At 34.1% G+C, this 20322-nt stretch overlaps 1 protein-coding gene across 1 annotated transcript; it reads left to right on the forward strand.

The window, feature by feature from the left end:
- Window positions 1-10582: 10582 nt before the first annotated feature.
- Window positions 10583-13546, forward strand: LOC133317536 (B3 domain-containing transcription factor ABI3). Its single transcript, XM_061519404.1, has 6 exons — window positions 10583-12460; window positions 12641-12733; window positions 12848-12948; window positions 13064-13110; window positions 13222-13298; window positions 13376-13546. Exons 1-6 carry the CDS (start codon window positions 10583-10585, stop codon window positions 13544-13546), a joined length of 2367 nt encoding a protein of 788 aa, XP_061375388.1.
- The last annotated feature ends 6776 nt before the right edge of the window (window positions 13547-20322 follow it).

Here is a 20322-nt window from a genome sequence, read left to right on the forward strand (position 1 = left end):
CGGAAAGCCTTCAGCCGGCGATCGATCTCCTCACGATCCTCAACAAAAACAGGGACGGTCTGCATGGCCCCCGTAAGATGACTGCCATCTCCCATCTGACTCTAAGAGTCATCCTGCAGACTGGGTGGAGGTGGTGGTGGTGGTGGCGGTGGAGGTGGTGGCGGAGGAACATGGCCAACAGCAGGACCATTCCTCATCTCCTCCAACATGACTCTAAACATCGTCATGTTCGCCAGACGGTTGGCCTCCAACACGTCCTCAGTGGCCTTCCTGTTCGCCTCTCTGACGGCGTCCAGCATGGCCTGGTTTGCCATTCTCATGGCCTCCTGGTCGGCTAGTCGGGCCGCCTGCATCTCAGCTAATGCAGCCAAGACAGGATCGGGCCGGTCCTCCGAAGTCTCGCGGTTTCTCCCGGGTCTTACCATGATTCTGCACAAGTTGCACAAATTATGAGTTGATCAGGCCCACGCAATGTGGTCACATATGCATTATCATAATAATACTCGACGGAGCAAACACACAAAACAGACACAACCAAACATCCTAATCATTGCAATACATACAGGCTTTTCCCTTGAACCGTTGCTCTGATACCATAAAATGTAACACCCCGTGTATACCCGGAATATAAACATTACATCGTATTAAGCGGTGCTTAATTAAAAATGAGGAATATTCTTTTTCTTTTCAATTATGACGTCATTATCAATTACCAACTTGATTACTTAATCAATTTCATAAAATATCGCCTGTATGTAAATTGCAATAAGACATCTACTGAAATACCTCAATATATAGATAAAGTGTGTATCTAAATCACGGCATTACATCAAGTAATCCAGACAATATCCTGGTACATTATTACAACTCCAAAAGACTCACATAACCAAGACATAATAATACTATGTGTCATGGACAATCCCCATGCTCACCAAATAACATAGTAGCAACAAGTCTCAACATAAAACTCCATAAACATAAACTGAAACTATAGGCATAAGCAGCATGCAAATCTAGCATCCAATCAAGGCAGCATAATATAACAGCAATCTAACTCAGCTCCGGCCTCCTGCCGCCTGAGGTCTCAACATTACCTGACCCTGAAATAAGCATTCCCCAAACGTGGGGTGAGATCTCTAAACTAGAAATCTCAGTAAGAAAAGGGGTCCTCAAGGATCTTCCACCCCAAGCTCACTTACATGTGCAATATAAGTTCAAAAAGCATTTATATCATTATCAGTTCCAAAACTATGTAGTGCAACAGATATCTATGGCATGTGTGTCTATCACTATCTACTGGCCAGAGAAAAGTAGGAATACGTCTATTCCCTACATGTAGTACAAGGAACACCGCTTGCACCTCACCCACAGCCTCACCCTATTGTATGTTCTACATACTCAGGCTTACCCTATAGGTGGAACACCTCCATGCATATCAACAAGGCACTAACATACAATAGCTCAACAGCATTTCCAAAACATCAAAAGCATGTAACACAGCATGCATATACCATATCCCCATGGGACATGGTGGAACCACAACATGGCTAAACCGAGGACATGAAAGCTTACCTCTAAGCTAGCTATCCAATGCCACAAGCTCAAAGTCCAATCACAACAGATCACAATCTGATATGGACCAAATATAAATCAATAAACATGTACCACATGCATACAAATTAAAGACAACGCCTTTTCATTACGTTTTCAAGTTTTAAAGCTTCTAACAAAGCCACAAGCCCTTAATCCCATGATTCTGGCTTAGTCCATTAAAAACAGAAGTTCAACTTCATCAATCTAGGGTCTACAAACCCCCAATAGCCTACTGTATGCACAGCACAACTACTGTTCTGCGAAATCCCAGAATATCCGGATACTCCTCGGGACCATATCCGGATATGCAATATCCGGATATCTCACTGTACATATCCGGATATGCAATATCCGGATATCCAGAATTCCATATCCGAATATACAATATCCAGATATCCCAAAACCCCATATCCGAATACACATATCCGGATATTCCACGGGCAGATATCCGGATATTTCACGACAGAATGCAGTTTCTGCATTTTCGTGAAGATATCCCTTAAAGGTTCCCTTTTACCGATTTTAAACACCTAATCATGCATTTCTAGGTGTGCTAAGCCTTACCCAACAACAAGTTATCATCTTTTAACCTTAACATGCATCAAGCTTCCATTTTTAAGCCTTAAAACTCAAGTTAAAGGTTGGTACAACATACAAAGACTCAAAACTCAGAATGGAGATGCTCTTGGAGCTCACTAGACACCTCCAAGATTCTGCCTCCCACTGCACACGAAAATGGTGCACCAAGGTGGTTCTTTTACACAACAAGGAGGCTCCTTGAAGCTTCAAAACACCAAGAACAAGATGACTCCTCTCAAACCCTCAAACTCAGCCCCCTCACCAGCTCAACACAGAAGCTGGAACCTCAGAAAAGACCCTCATTTCACTTCCACAAGGATGCTCTCAAGTGTTTACAAGGTTAAGAGAATGGAAATCAAGAGTAAAAGCTTTAAGGCTCAACACAAAAGAGAAGGAAGCACAAGAACAATGACCAGCAGCTGACCACACCAGAAACTCACGTAGAAGAGAGTGGCACCTAGGGTTTTGTGCCCATAATGGGAGTATTTATAGCCAAAACTCACTTAAGCACACAATATTAACTTTAATTTCTACGCTTAGCATTTTAATCCCAAACTTTGGATTATGAAACTACATAATTTTCTAAGAATTAACATATTTTTCTTATATTTTTCTGAGCAACTTTTCGGTACGCGCTTTTCCAAGTCAGTACCGGTTTCTAGAACCAGTTCTCATTATTTGGACTGGAAACTCATTTTACAAGTCCTACGTATTATTCTAGTAATTATCATGCACTTACATTAATTTTCCGGGATACTTTTTCGGTACACAGTTATACCGACTAGCAGAACCGGTATCTGCACGTTTCTTCCGAAAAGTGACTTTCAGCATTCTTAATCACTTATTATGATTATTAAGTCTCATAAATAATTATTAGGGTCAATTATGGAATCATTTCTTATTTTGCATAATTAATTAATTAAATACCTTAATTAACAGTGCAAGTTCTTACACCCATCATCAGCAGCTGGCGACAAGGTCCCACGAAAGACATTTATAATGTTTGGAGGAAACCACCGATCTAAGATGTCGAAATCCCATTCTCCATCTTGTTTAACCAAATCGGCTACACGAAGCTCAGAGTTAAAATTGGCCACATTGGTAAGAGCTAGCTCATGAAGAGGCTGGTCCCAAGATAACCATTTATCAGACCAGAAAGCAGTGACTCTACCATCTCCAACTTCCCATTTAAGCCTCCCCTCCATATCCTTCCAAATACGACACAAGTTTCGCCATAAAGCCGAATCCCCAGCACGAACCATGAAGTAAGTAGCCCTCCTATTACCCCCTTCATATTTCACTTGCAAAACAGAAACCCACAACTGATCTGGTTTATTAGCAAAGTTCCAAACCCTTTTAGCAAGCAACGCATCATTCATAAGCGATAGGTTTTTAAAACCAAGACCTCCCAGCTCCTTAGGCTGAGTCACAGTGCTCCCACTACTAGAAAAATCCTATATAGCGAGGGAATTACTATGAAAATTCTGTCGCTAATTTCATCCTCGCTACTACTTTTCCTCGCAAATTCTCTCGCAAACGATTTTATAAGGGAATTTGCAAGGAAAAGTAGTAGCGAGGATGAAATTAGCGACGAAATTTGCATAGCAATTCCCTCGCTATACAGGATTTTTCTAGTAGTGTCCAATTAATAAGATGATGCACACAAATACCCTCTTTATCACCCCAAATGAAACTACGCTGCATTTTCTCAATTTCATGACAAACCGAAACTGGAATCTTACAGCTTTGCATCTGAAAATAAGGCATAGAGGCCAAAACCGATTTAGATAAAGTAATACGGCCAGCCTGAGAAAGAGTTTGTTGATTCCAAACACTCAACTTCTCCCTCATCTTGTCTATTATACCTGCATATAATTCTTTAGACGCTCTACCATGCTGCATCATAGAACCTAGATATCTTCCCACATTCTTCACATGCTTGAAACCACTTTTATGAGTGATGGACGAAATAACATCAGGGCTAACATTCTTGGAGAAAAAAACACTTGTTTTGTCAACACTAAGCTTCTGACCTGACACCTCCTACCGTGAGTTTTTACTTCTTCATTGGAGAAATTTTTTTCACGTTAAAACTGCTTGTGTTCTCTTTCTCTCTCTCCCTTTTATATTTTTGTTTTTCCATTGAGCTGCCCGACCTGATGAAGTTCAAGCCGAAGTAATATTACCGAGATCCGAGATACATGATCTTGTTGACTAACTTTCGCGAAAAGGCTTATGATCCGACTTGAGGGAACCGAGTTCCCAACACCATATACCATGAATTCCTATCTATTCACATTATATTTATACCATAACTACATTTTCACAGAAAGAAAATATTCGAGATGGAGAAAAACACACTAAATACATAATATTAAAAGTCTTTAATTTGTGCATTCCATCCAGTTATAGGTAATGAGAAGAAAATTTAATTCCACATAAGATTATAAAATTATGGTATTCATTTATGTTAGAAATTTGAATATGAGTGATGAGCAATTGAATTTCATATTGATTAAAAATGAATTATGTAAATATCATATAATTAAATAAAAGAATTCATAAAATCAATGCTTTAATATTTTAAATTAGTATAAAAAAAATTGTATTGTCAAGTTCACTTACAGGACTGCGTATATCATCCTAACACGTACTGAGCAGATCCACTTGTAATTCCCATGTTTATCTTATTTTCTAATTTATTATCCATAGATTTGCTTAAATGTTGAGTTTTTCTATATAACGATAAAGCTGTACTTACAATTAACTTGATCAACAAAATAAAATATGCTGAAATAAAGATTTTATTCTTAAATATTACTTTTATTTATTGAATTTTTTTCCATCATGAAACATATAAAATACCTGGAGCTACCCGATTCTAACATTGTTTGGATATAAATACGAAATCATTTGAAAATAGATCCTCTCATATTTTAAAAAAAAAGCATAAGATGATTATATGGGACAATCATAACCATATAAAAATAAATCAACGGTTGTGATTTAATAACTATCAATTTTAATATTTTTTTCTCTCCTCTTTTATCATGAATAGATCAATTCCTCTTTTGTATATTTTGGAACAATGTTCGGACAATGCACTGAGCTTCTCTCTCTGTTTGATTTTTTTTTAATTACAAGCTCTATGTATAATAAATTTAATTTGTTATAGTTTATCTTTATCATTATATTGTTTATTATTACCTCCACAGGTCATTCAGTAGTTAATGTTAAAAGAAATCTCTCAATTTACTCGAAAAATAATGAAAAAAAATCTTATAAACATCTACACTTATTTAAATTCTTGATACGTAGATATGATAAAATTAATTTTAATCAAAAGAATTTTATTGTCTTTATAATCCCAACGACCGAATTAATTGGTGACTTTAGAGAGAGATACTAAAAAAAACTATATATTTGCAAACTCTGAACTTAAAGTATTTTCCAAGTACTTTTTTTTCCTCTCTCTATAGAATGCGGAGAGAAAATTTCTAGTAGGATACAAAGTAATGCACGTCTGGTATTGGATTGTACGTAGCAAAGAATGTAGAAACAAGAAGCTGCAAACAAAGCAGGAGTCGTCATATAATGGACTTCTCGAGTTTGTCCTGTACAGTGCACATTTTTTGTTTTTATCGTATAGAGGTCAGATTTGAACCCCTGATTACAAATCATCAGAGCTCAATTGCCAACGAATCCATGAGCAGTGATCAAAATGTCATTTTTTTTTTTCTAAATGTCACGTGAACAGTATTATTTCTCAATATGTCACGTAGACAAGTTCGTTGGACACTGTAGCAAATTCGATTTGCTGACATGTTACGTTTTTAGTGGACACAAATACCAAATTCGCTACTGCGGGTAGCGAATATTCTAACCAAGTTTGCTATCCGCTATAGTGAATTTGGTATTTGTGTCCACTAAAAACGTAACACGTCAGCAAATCGAATTTGCTACAGTGTCCAATGAACTTGTCTACGTGACATATTGAGAAATAACACTGTTGACGTAATATTTAGATAAAAAATTTGATGAACAATAACATTTTAAGCGGTGTTCCACAATCTACCCTTAAGGTTATTGTGTAATGTTTTTTTAATCAATATACTATGTTACTTCCAAGAGATTAATTCGGTCCCTGTCAGGCGCGCTAACTCTCGTTTTGCGGATAAATGCTATATATTTAATCAGAATAATACTTTTCTATATTTACTTTCAAAACGACGTAGTTTTGAGATTGAAAAATTAAATAATTATAATATAGAGATTATAATAACTCTGAAATAAATTAAAATTATAAAAATACTATGATTTTTGTCCTAAAATAACGTCGTATTAGATTTATTGCATATAACTTATCTGCAATAACTGCAGAAAAAATGAACCTATATTTAATTTCATTACTCCCGTAAAGAAAAATATTGAACGAATAATATCCTATTGACATAAGAAATAATAATTACAAAAAAAACTTTGGTATGATATCATGTTTGGTTGGAAAGCAATCAAAATAGAGGGGGATATTTTGACTACCAAAATTAAAGTGTCCACTACCACCTTACTACCTATCAAATCACCATTAGATCAAAGAGAGAGAATGTTAAAAAGATTTTGAAGAAAGAGAAAATGTTAATCCAATGGTGATTAAATAAGTAGTAAGGTGGTAGTGGAAACTTTTGGTAATCAAAATATCCTCTCTCATCAAAATATGATGACGTTTCATTGTTTCCGTAATAAATGAAAGATAATTGTTGTTGGTAATGGGACAGGTCTTTATTTTACCGTCATAAACCTTGTGTGATTTTAAAATACAAACAAATAAAAATGGGACAGGTAATCGAATCTCAGCGCCGAGAGTTCTTCGTCATGATTTATTAAATCGTCTAAATTTATTATTTAACTATGCTCATACCAAATAATATAATAAGATTGTACGGAAAAATGATCGGTTTACAATTTAATCCTTTGAATTAATCAATTTTGTTTAATTTTTTAACATTTATTGAGATATCTCACTAGTTTGTAAAGACTGATCTTGAAAATAGCTGACTTAGTAGCTATGTGTTGTGATTACGATAAGTATACCGTTCGTTTCAAATAACAAAGTAGTAAATAAGAATATTGTTCCCACGAGGATTAATGCGTCAAATACTATTATAACTAGTCCCCTTAATTTGGAAAACTCGAATTGGTTTGGAAAATAGATTAATTTTTGAATTTAAAATAAAACTAAAATTAATTGCAGTAAGCAACAAGAATATCAACAATGCAAGAATTGAGAATTAAATTTAGAATATCAAAAACAAAAGCCGCACTTAAGAATTATTTCAACTCAGATCCTCCTATAGTAATTTAAATTAATTTCAATATTAATTTACCTTAGATATTTCAGATGATTCATTTTCTAAAATTAGTTGGTTAAATCCTAATGTCTTAGTAACTTTAACCCTTTACTGTAATTTTAGAATCTTAATGTCTTAGTAATCCCTCTTAGAATAAGCATTAAACGCGATGAATTATGAAGTCTACAACTCAAACAAGCCTATGTCTAGATCATACAAGAATTGGTATTTTATCCCAATCAGGATTAAAATTCCAATATGTCTATTGCAAGCCGTAATTCTCAAATCCCTATAAGAGTGATCAATTCATACAAGGATATAGAAATTCATGGAAGGTAAAATACAAAATACTGAAATAATTTATTAAAGAAACTAAATTAAACCACAAATACTGAAATAATTTATTAAAGAAACTAAAAAAACCACAAATAGGATTCACATCGGATCCACAATCCTAACTACATAAATAAATTTAGTCTAGCATGTTCATAAATTCAGAATCAATAAATATGCTGAAAGATAAAAAGAGTTCAAGATAAAACTTGGTTGATAAACAATGATGAAACTTCAATCTCCTTCTCCTCCTCTGGAATCCTGCTCCAGAATTTCTCCTCCACTTCTGCCTTATGCCTTCTCCTCCGAGTTCGTCTTTCTTTCGTCTTCTGAATCGTGTATTTTCTGAAGGCTTCATCGCGTTTACTTATAGGCTTAAAACTGGGCCTTCAATTTTGGGCCAGCTCGTCCTAATTGAAGAAAAACAGATAAGAGCTTAAAAAGCACATAATTGAAGAAAAGCATATAAAATCTTAAAAATCACATAATTCAAGAAAAACAGATAAGAGTTTAGAAAAACTCCTCCTAGGAGCTTTTAACTTTCAGTTTTTTTCTTCATTATAAAAAAAGAGCTTTTTGTTATAAGAGATTTTCTCAAAACCTGTTTGGCCTAACTTATGCTTATAAGTAGCTTTTAGCTTAAAAATAAAAGGATTCAAACAGGCACTAATTAAGCTTATCACATAACACTATTTGTCTATATTTTATTAAGTAGCAATATCAAAGTCTGAGGATGAAAAAATGGCATAAACCTATAAATAAACCAAACTATATAGATGTAAGATAACGTACGTATAAGTATATATGTGTCTAGTTATTTCATATTTTGATTAAATAGAGTCAAATTTTGCAAAGAATTTCGCTAGCAATTAAGGACATATGACAATGTGTTCTTTCTACCTTAATCAATTAGTTCAGTTTCAATCTTAAATAAGCACTTAGCGGTACATCATTAATTAAAAAAGACCCAAAATTTCGTCACAGTAAATAAAAGAAAATAAAAAACTAATATTATAAAATCATGAATCCATTAATTATAGACATCCATTATTGCAATAAATTATGACAACTAAGAAATCCATTATTGACCAGTTTACTCTATAGTTTAAACTCCAACCAATATCTGCATGAGTATATAGTATTCCTAAGGTAGATAAATAGTGTTCAGAAATTTGGGGGTGTTGTAGATATGATAAATGAAAAGAAGAGTTATATTCATAAAATTTTTTTCCAACAAACTTACAAACTATATTAAGTCTGACTAGTTATACACTCTTGATTGAAGTCTGATTAGTCAGACTTAACGTAGTTTGAAAGTTTATAAAAAAAAAAAAAAATTGTTAATATAATCCTTCTCATAAATAAACACGTGGGCTATTATTTATATTTCGATTATTTAAATTATTCTTAAGTTGAAGTGATGGTAAAAAAATGTTACATGTGAAATGATCTTCATCTGAAGCGACCTAAAAAATGTTCTCTTTGGAGAAGTATTGTTTTCTATGCAATATAAGAATTCCTTTTTCATAAAGACTGTGGCACCGCTTAGTAGCACCATTCAGGTTGGAACGGATGGCTATAGGCACAAAATCCGGAGGTGAGGCTGAGAAACTAGCGGCACGAGGTTTTGTTTTATTGATTCATTCATCTTCCAACCAAAACTGCTTTTCTCTCTCTCTAAAACCCACCAACCTCTCTCTCTTTCTTTCTCTCTCTTACTTAATGGTTTCTTTTTGTTAGTGGGAAACCTCGCTTAAAATCATTTGAACTTATCTAAGAAAGATAAAATAAAATAAAAGAAATAAAAAATACTTTGGACAATGAAAATGAAACTTCCCAGAACAAACCAGAACACACACATGGGGCGTTATTTCTAGGCTTAAGTTTTCAGTCAATTTAAGCATGTGGGTGTTCCAGAAATTGTCTTGTTCACGTTAAAGGTTTGATTGGCTTCCTGGGTTTGGGAAGAATCTGTGCTTCGCTCTCTTTGCTTCTTTGTAACTTTCATTCATATCCCCTCTCTTTCTAAAATTTACTGTTTTTTTTCTTCTTCTTAATAACCGAAGAGATCAAGTTTAGTACTTTCTTCTAATACTTCCCATAATTCGGTGTAAATTTGCTTGTGTTCTTCCAACTCTCATGTGTTGTATGATAATTGTTGTTGTATAGAATTGTTTAGTTGGTGTCTGATAATGACACAACTGTGAATAAAAAATTAAGAAAACTGTCATATTTCAGAATAGTGAAGAAAGTCACTTTCTTTCTTTCTAAGGTTAGAGAGAGTTTTTATTATATTGTTTTATCTTATTCAACTTGTTGTTATGGATTGTGTTATATATGTGTGGTGTTATAAACAGAATCAGATGTTTTATGTTGCATCTCTTCATAGGATTTGAAAGACCCTTATCTCCTTTGCTTCCATAATTGGATACACAAAATACACAAAAGCAGATCTTACCCTTTTCCAGTACTAAATAGTACACACACACAAAAAAAAATATATCTATCTATCTATCTCTCTATCTCACTCTCTCCATCCATACCTCTTTATCTAGTTTCTCTCTCCTCTCTCTTCATCTTCATACCCATACCATATCTGAAGCCAACAGAATTGATAAAAAAAAGGGTTTTCATCAGATTAATTTCAACCTTTGTGGGTTGTTTTTTCTTCTTTGAAAAAGATTTTTTTTTCCTTATTTTTTTTGTAGTTGTTAATTCTCTTGATGAGAATGGACTGTGAAGTTGAATTGCAAGGGGGAGATCTACATGCAGGTGTGGTAACTGAGACAAACCCTGTTGGTTTTGGCATCATGGATGATGCAGAAACGTTAGCCGTTGCTGAGAGAGAGATGTGGCTTAACAGTGACCAAGATGATCTTCTTGGTGTGAATGATACTTCCATGTTCTATGCTGATTTCCCTCCTTTACCTGATTTTCCATGCATGTCATCATCTTCTTCCTCATCCTCAACTCCAGCACTTCCAGTGAATAACATAACATACTCCACCACCACTTCCTCCTCCTCCTCTTCCTCCTCGGCGTCGTCGTCTTCCGCCGCGTCATGGGCGGTTTTGAGGTCTGATGTTGACATAGAGGAAGATGCCGAGAAAAACAACATCAACATCATCAATAACAACAACTACAACAGTTACATGCAGCAGAATAATGATCCACTAGATGCAACAACAACTCCTGCAGCGTTATCATCCACTGCATCCATGGAGATTTCTCAACAACATCTTGATCCTGGTCTTGGTGCTAACACTGTTGGAGATTGCATGGATGATGTGATGGACACTTTTGGTTACATGGAGCTTTTAGAGTCCAATGATTTCTTTGACCCTTCATCTATTTTCCAGAGTGAAGAAAACCCTTTACCAGAATTTACCCAATTGCCACAGCTAGATGAACATGCAATGGGAATACATCACAGGGAATCTACCCAGCAACAAGGGGAAGAGGAGGATCATCATCATAATCATCATCAGCTTCTTGTGTGCAACAATAATGGGGAAGAGATCCAAGGAGAGGAAGGTGCAGGTGCAGGTGCAGGTGCAGGTGCAGGTGATGAAATGAGCATGGTTTTCTTGGAGTGGCTTAAATCTAACAAGGATAGTGTCTCTGCTAATGATTTGAGGAGTGTGAAGCTGAAGAAAGCCACAATAGAAAGTGCTGCAAGGCGTTTGGGTGGTGGCAAAGAAGCCATGAAGCAATTGTTGAAGCTTATTCTTGAATGGGTCCAAACAAGCCATCTTCAGAATAAAAGGCGCAAGGAGAATAACAATAACAATAACAATATCAATTCACAGTCAAATCTCCTCCCACAATTTCAGGATCCAAGTCAAAACCAAAACACAAACACTAGTTCATTTGCACCAGAATCAAACGCTTGTTTCAACCAAACAACACCCTGGCTTTCATCACCACAACCTTTTGGGACAGATCAAGCTCCTCTCATGGTTTCTCAAATGCCTTTTTCACAACCCATGGTTGGGTATGTGGGTGACCCTTACACAAACGGTGCTACTTCAAATAACATGAATAGTGGTGGGGGTACCCAAACCCAAAACAATAACCCTTACCAAACTTCTCCTGAATATCACATGCTGGAATCAGCAAATTCATGGCCTCCATCTCAGTTAAATGTTTCTTCTCATTATAACCAATCATTTGGGGACAATAATCTTCAGGGGCTTCCACCTTCAGCTTTTGGAAGCTATGGAAATCAATACCCTTATCAGTTTTTCCATGGCCCTGGTGATAGGTTGATGAGATTAGGCCCTTCAGCTACAAAAGAAGCGAGGAAGAAGAGGATGGCAAGGCAGAGAAGGCTTTTATCTCATCATAGGCATAACAATCATCATCAGAATCATGCTTCTGACCCACATGCAAGATTGGGAAGTGATAATTGCACCACTGTTGTAGCTGCATCTCATGCAAATCCTGCCAATTGGATGTACTGGCAAACTATGGCTGGTGGGGCGGCTTCCTTGGCACCGGTTGTTCCGGTGGAGCAATTGCCGGCAGCCGGACAACAGGTGGTGGACCGGTCCGCCATGCAGACACAGAATTATCATCAGGGTAGGGTCGCTTCTGAGAGGAGACAGGTTGGTGAACCTTAATTTTTAACAAATTTAATGTCCGATAATTTTGTTTGGTTAATGTATGATCTGTATATGATGCGTGATCATTAGTGTATGAACATGTTCCTTTGTTTAGACTAAGAATTATAGTTTATGCTTTGGGGTGGCTTATTGTTTGGTGGGTGTGATGTGTTTGATTGATAGGGTTGGAAGCCTGAGAAGAACTTGAGGTTCCTTCTGCAAAAGGTTTTGAAGCAAAGCGATGTTGGAAGTTTGGGAAGAATTGTTTTACCAAAGGTAATCCTTTATTTGTTATTTTTTTATCTCTTATTTATTCGTTAGTTACTATATATTATATAAACTAAAAATCCCATTTTTTGATTCATGATTTTGATGAAAAAACTTGGTCAGAAAGAGGCAGAAACCCATTTGCCAGAACTAGAGGCAAGAGATGGAATTTCCATATCAATGGAAGACATTGGAACTTCTCGCATTTGGAATATGCGCTATAGGTAGTCGAAGTTTCAGACTAATTTTTTTTTTTGAATTATATTTTTTTTACCTTTCTGATACATTTGAGACTAAAATTTTATCTTTTTTTTGGATTATTACTTCTTGGAGCATCAGATACTGGCCAAACAACAAAAGCAGAATGTATTTGCTTGAGAACACTGGTTGGTTTTCTTTTATTACTTTTGGATTTGGCTTATATTTATTGATTGGCCCTTTGTTTTTCTTCCAAATTCATTTTTATGGGTTATTAATTTATTCATTTCTTTTTGCAGGGGACTTTGTAAGAGCCAATGGACTCCAAGAAGGAGATTTCATTGTGATATATTCAGATGTGAAGTGTGGCAAATTTGTAAGAGCCTTCTCTTATTTCTCTTATTTTTTTTTTAAATTTGAGAGTTAATTTATGAATTTTTTTTTGCCAAACAGATGATAAGAGGAGTGAAAGTGAGGCAACAGGGGGCGAAACCAGAGACCAAGAAAGCAGGAAAATCGCAGAAAAACCAGCATGGGAACAATGCAGCAACTACAGCTGGCGCTGGTGCTAATAACGGCACACCATCTTCACCTAAGCAGAAAAATGAAAAAGCAGTGAATTAATATAATAATATAGTATGTATGTGTATTATTATTATATATAGTAGAATAAAAAAGAGACTCTGAACACTCTGCTTACTACAAGTGTTATGGAGTTTGAGCATGCTCTGGGATGGAGGCTATCAAAGATCTGTATTTCTCTTAGTATTTACTATTTAATTGCCATTATTATGTGAAAATGTTGTATGTGCTTAGTATGGGTGTACATGTAACTCTATTAGGGATGTATGTGCCGTCCATTTTGTTACTTGGAATATTTTACATTAAAGTTTAGTTTGTGTAAAGAGTTAATGTTGTCTGTTTATCATCCAGAACTTGAATGGAATTGTATAAGATGGATCTTTGAGGTACATTATTGCATCTCTTGTTCGATATGGAAGTATGGAACCGTAGTTGAATTAGTGTTACTTGAATTAGGATGCTTTGAAAAGGAAAATAAATTTTATTTTATTTTTACAAAAATTCTTGTATCTTGAAAGATGGATTCTTGTTTCTTTCGAAGTATCGTTGCTATTAGATTATCAATGGAATTGTGAGTGGAATCCATATAAATCTAACATTACGGTGTTATAGTCTTCCTATAATAGAAAAATATAGAAATCGTTGTATATAACATCTATCTGTTGTTGGATTCTTATGTTTCACCAATGAAAAAATAGTACTAAATAGAGACCCAAGTTATGTATGTGACGTAGAGAACTAGAATATTGTTTGACTTGTGGTTTCAATGATGAAGGAGTCGTGTACGATTTCATCAGCGATGCGATTTCATCAGCGATGCATGGATATGACTTCCTCTTGCTTTGAATGAATAAAGGAAAATGATAATGGAACCCATGCCACTTTTTTTATAATATTTTTATTCTACGTAATTATATTTATAAATTTTTTATTTACAGATTCTTACAAATTACTCTATGTATTACATATAGTACACACTCAAATAGTATGTACTACTCGTAATACATAGCATAGTTTGTAAATATAACCTATCACTTTTTATTTAGGTAAAAATAATGTAAAAACCATAAATAGTTTATATTATGTAAAGGTTTAGTGTGTGTCCTTTTAAAGAACACAAACTTAAGTCTTTTTAAGGGAGAAATTAACACAAAAAGTTGTGGGTTCCACTGAAGAAAATAAAAAAAGGTGGGACCTACACCTCTATATGTCTATCTCTCACTTAAAAGGACATAACTTTTTCTATTATGTAATGAAAAAAAATATTAATGGATTCGTAACACCCTCTCCTAGAATCGATTTATTAACATTGCATATAATATTAAGCGAAGTTACAATCGCAGTAATTAAATTAAAATTTTGGATACATTTTTCTTTTTACTTTTTTGCATAAATATTGATTCTATACTCACATAATTCAAATACGTAATTGCAACTCATACATAATGCGGAAACATATTACATTTGCTTAAAATTATCCACCAAGTAGCCCTTATAAACTTACAAGGTGTAAAAAGTTCTAAACCTTTGTCTAACTTTGCTTGCTATATTGCTAGACTTCTCGCTGTAGTGAGCAAGTCAACGCGTAGAACCATTCCCAGGAAGAAGCTACTACCCTCCTCTGGATTAGCTCGCTAGACTGTTCGCTCTAGTGAGCAAAATAAAAACAAGACATTAGCGAGATAGTAGCTGGATTCTCTCCCTGACCTTGCTGGCTGCACTGCTCGCTCCAGCGAGCAAGCCCTATCCTTTAAGTGACTCTTTATTTTATGACTCCAACATGGGATTTCAATATCGTTTTTCTTCATCTTTTAGGGTACTTAATTGATCACATTAGCAATCATATGCCCAACATACAAAGGTACACTCATCTATTTGAAATATTACATGTCATATACATTTCTTAGGCTCTAAGCCACTTATTATTATGTTAGTTGCATCTCAAGCAACATCTATTATTTACTTCTGAATATACGTGATTCAAAATCTTATCAAGGCACCTAGCCATCTATTAGCTTAGGCTTCCATCAATATGCACCTCATTATAAAGTTTATTTACATAAACATATTCTCATGGCATAACCATCATTAAATCTCAAGATTACAGACATCAAATATTCATTATTCCTATACATCATCCTCTAGCAAGTGTACAACAAGACTATCGAAATAAACATAATCATACTAAAATGTCCAAATTACATAATCAATGTCCATTGTTCTCAACAAAATACGACATCTGAATTATGTAAAATACACATAGCCATCATCAAGGCCTCAAAATATACTTAGTCTCATGTGAATACTCTAAATAAACTGTTTACATGATGTCGAAATCAAAATATAACAGAATCCACATGTCATGCTATAGTTGGCCACTTGTCTAGTGATGTTTTCTCACTATCTGTGGATAGGGTTGGCAAAACGGGCCAACCCGGCTCGACCCGGCCCAACCTGCATTCAACCCGTAAAAAACGGGTTGGGTTAGGGTTGGTCCGAAAAAATAAACGAGCCAGAAAACCCAACCCAGCCCGACCCGAGCCGGGTTAGGGTTGGCTCGCGGGTTGACTCGATAATCAGCTCGCGGGTTGGCTCGGAATAAAGCTCGCGGGTTGGCTCAAAAAAAGCTCGCGGGTTAGCTCGAAATGATGCCAGTGGGTTAGCTTGCGGGTTGGTTAGCTCGAAATATTGGCTCGCGGGTTGGCTCGCGAGTTGGCTTGTGATGTACCTCTGGCAAGTGTGGTTTTTTTGTGTTAAAATTGATAAGAATTGAGTCATAAGAGAGAAATTTAAATAAATATTTGCTATTTATATTGATTCTTTCTATGTCAATAATATTCACCTTTTGGTTGTGTTTTTACAGAAAAAAGAGGAGTGAAAATTACAAATTATAAAAATCCTCTTAATGCAACTCCACACGATGTATCACAGTACAAATGCCAGCAGAATGGCGCAGACTGGCGCCACACCAGCGCCAATTGGCCCCAGATTGCGAACTTTGCAGCGGAGGTTTTTGAGTGGCGCTAAGTGGCACCAAAATGGCGCCACATTCGTCACCAAAATCATAGCGCCAACAGGCGCCCAACAAGAAGAAATCATGGCGCCAAAGGGCGCCCAAAGTCCAAGCATCATGGCGCCATGTCGCGCCCAAAAACATGAAGAAAGTAGCGCCACACCGGCGCCGGTTTACGGGAAAAAAGTACCGTGTTTTCGGAAGGGTATTTTTGGAAGAATAAAAGAGGCTTATAAATATATCCTCTTAATAGAACCCTGGGGGATATCTCATTCCATTCAGAAGGAGGCCCACGGCAGAGCTTAAGAGGATTCTTCCACAGTTCTTCTTCTTCATCTATTTAACTTTAATTTTATGCTTCCATTGAATATTGGATTTTTAGCCATGATTATGCTTGGCTAGATATTTTTTATTGTAGTTAGGGTCACGAGCCCTATGTGAACCCTTGTTACGATGAATTGATTTAGTTTTACTCATTTATATAATTATCTTTGTCTCTACCTGTGCGTATTTTCTATTTTCTTTATTAGAACTGATCAATCTGATAGTTGAGAATAGTTTGAGGGTTAGAACCCTAGATAGGAATATTGGGGTTTTGATCTTAAAAAGGGGTGGGATAACAATTGGTATGCATGCTATGAATATATGTGTATTTAATTGTGGATGCTTAAATTATTGCGTTCATTGCTTAATACCATGAGGAATATTGCAAGGAATTGAATATTTTCGAAAAAACTTCTATGTTCCAAACGACAAAAATTCTGTCATAAAATTATTTTTTCGTCGGAATCCATTTCGTCGAAAACTGACGAATTTTTTCTCCGACGAAATTTTTTACTAAAATTTCGTTTGAAATTTTCAATGAAATTTAGTTTTCGTCAAAAGTTTTGACGAAAATGATTTCCTCTATCAAATGTTTTAAATGAAAAAAGAATTCCCTCAAAATTTTGAGGGAATGTTTTTCGTTTAAAATTTTGATAGAAATGTGTTCTAACAAAAATTTCGACAGAAATTGTTGTCAAAATTTTTTAGGGAAATGTTTCATTTGAAACTTTCGATGAAATTTAGATTCTGCAAAAAATTTTGAAAGAATATTTTTTCCAACAAAATATTTTATGTCAAAAAATTTTAAGAAAATATTTTCTGTCAAAATTTTTTGACAAAAATGTGTTCTGTTAAAAATTTTCATGAAAATGTTTTTCATCAAAAAACTTGACCGAAATATTTTCTGTCAAAATTTTTTGATGGAAATGTCTTTTGATAAAAATTTTGACGAATTTTTTTTTTGACAAAAAGTTTAACGAAAATATTTTTGTCGAAAACTTTCTACGAAATTTAAATTCTGTAAAGAATTTTGATGAAATAATTTTCTGTCAAAAGTTTTCGATGAAAATGTGTTTCGTTGAAAATTTTGATGGAAATATTTTTCGTCAAAAATTTCGATAAATATATTTTTTGTGAAATATTTTGACGAAATTCATATTCAATAAAGAATTTTGACCAAAAAAAGTTTTCGTCAAAATTTTTTACAGAAATATTTTTAGTCATAAATTTTGATGGAAATATTTGTCGCCAAAATTTTTGCGGAATATTTTGATGGAACTGTTTTTCGTAAAAATATTTGACGTAATTGTTTTACGTCCAAACTTTTTGATGGAAATGTGTTTCGTCAAAATTTTGGACGAAAATATTTGCGTTGAAATTTTGGACGGAATTTAGATCCTGTCTCTAATTTTGTCTTTAGTTTTGACGGAGATTTTTTGACGTATATAATTTTCGTAAAAAATATCATCATTATTTTTGACGAAATATTTTTCGTCGATAAATTCTGTCGGTATTTGAGATTTTTCTAATAATGTCACATTTAAAAATGATTCACATTTATGTAGTTTTCACATTTTAATGCTAAGGGTAGATAAGTAATTTTTATATTTTCCCCCTCAAACCCTCCAAATTGGAAGAATTTTAATTTTAAGAAGAATGAGGGCTTTGGAAGATTCAGTAAAAAATTTCAATTTCTTCCCCTCATTTTTTTAAATTCACAAACAAACAAGGGAAGGGCTTACTAAAACCCTTCCTCTCCTAAAACCAACTCTCAAACACAACCTAAGGCTTTGTTTGAGAGTTGGTTTTAGGAGGGGAAAGGAAGGAAATGGAGAATTTTAGTAAGCCCTTCCCTTGTTTGTGAGTTTAAAAAGAGTAGGGGAAGAATTTGAGGATTTTTACTAAACCCTCCAAAATCTTCCTTCTTCTTATAATTAAAGTTCCCCCAATTTGGAGGGTTTGAGGGGAGAAATATTAAAAATTACTTATCTACCCTTAGCATTAAAATGTTAAAAACTACGTAAATATGAATCATTTTTAAATGTGACATTATTAGAAAAGTCTCAAATATTGACAGAATTTAGTGACGAAAAATATTTAGTCGAAAATAGTGACGAAATTTTGAAAGAAATCACATTACGTCGAAAATAGAGACGAAATAATATTTGGCCATAATCACTAACATAAATTTTTTCGAAAAAAATACAATTAAAATTTTGATAGAATCTAAATTCCGTTGAAACTTTCAACAGAAACATTTTCGTTGAAATTTTTTAACAGAAAACAATTCCGTAAAAAAATTTGTTGAAAATATTTTAGTCAATTTTTTTTACCGAAAACATTTCCATCAAAATTTTTAACGGAACACATTTTCAGTGAAAATTTTTGACGAAAAATATTTTTGTAAAAATTTCTGATAGAAAATATTTTGTCAAAATTCTGTCTAAATATTTGACAAATAAACATATTCGTCGAAATTTTCGACGAAGAATATTTCGCTCTAAAGTGTTAACGAAACACATTTCCATTGAAAATTTTTCGTAAAAAGTTTTGACAGAAAACATTTCTGTAAAAGACTTTTGACGATAAAAAATTCGTCAAAAATTCTTTACAAAATCCAAATTCCGTCAAAAGTTTTTGACAAAAATATTTTTGTCATACTTTTTGACGAAAAAAAATTTCGTCAAAATTTTCGATGAAACACATTACCATCGAAAATTTTTGACGAAAAATATTTTCTACAAATTTTCAATAAAAAACATTTCTATTAAAATTTTCAAAGGAACACATTTTCGTAAAAAAATTCCACGAAAAAAATTTCTTTTAAAAATTTCGACAAAAAAAATTATTCTGTCAAAATTCTTTACAGAATCTAAATTCTGTTGAAAGTTTCTCAGAAATATTTTCCTCAAAATTTTTGAAAAAAAAAATTTTGCTTTGAAATTTTCATTGTGACACATTTTCATCGAAGATTTTGGACGGAAAATTTTTCGTCAAAATTTTTTAAGGAATTCTTTTTTCAATCAAAACTTTTGATGGAATTTTTTTTGTTGAAAATATTTAACAAATCATTTTCGTTAAACTTTTGACGAAAACTAAATTCAGTGGCAAATTTTGACTGAAAATTTATTTTTGTAAAATATTTCATCGGATAAAAATTCCATTGCCTTCAATGAAAAGTATTTTGACTGAAAAATATTTTTTTGACAGAATTTTTGTCGTTTTCAACGTAGAATTTTCGTTGAAAATATGATTGTTTTAGTAATGTGAAAATACATAAATAATTTTGTTTTGCAATTTTAAATTTTATTTTATTTGTAAAATATAATAATTATATTAATCTTAGAAAAATGGTAAAATTGTAAAAATTTCTCATTGACCCTCCAATTTCTCTCTTACCAATGTTTTAACTCCCAAACAAAGGAAGTGAATACCCTCCAATTTCCTTCCCTTCCTTCCCCTCCCTCCCCTTTGGGTCCCC

Source organism: Gastrolobium bilobum, unplaced genomic scaffold, assembly GCF_033153095.1.
Source record: "Gastrolobium bilobum isolate Gb01-03AN ecotype WA unplaced genomic scaffold, APGP_CSIRO_Gbil_v1 utg10529, whole genome shotgun sequence".
NCBI lineage: Eukaryota > Viridiplantae > Streptophyta > Magnoliopsida > Fabales > Fabaceae > Gastrolobium > Gastrolobium bilobum.

Bases quoted from the DNA above. Each gene is read 5' to 3' on its own strand.
- LOC133317536 (XM_061519404.1), top strand. From the start codon at position 10,583: ATGGACTGTGAAGTTGAATTGCAAGGGGGAGATCTACATGCAGGTGTG. The intron at 12,734-12,847 runs GTAATCCTTTAT...AAACTTGGTCAG, and splicing joins GAAGAATTGTTTTACCAAAG to AAAGAGGCAGAAACCCATTT. The intron at 13,111-13,221 runs GTTGGTTTTCTT...TTCTTTTTGCAG, and splicing joins GTATTTGCTTGAGAACACTG to GGGACTTTGTAAGAGCCAAT.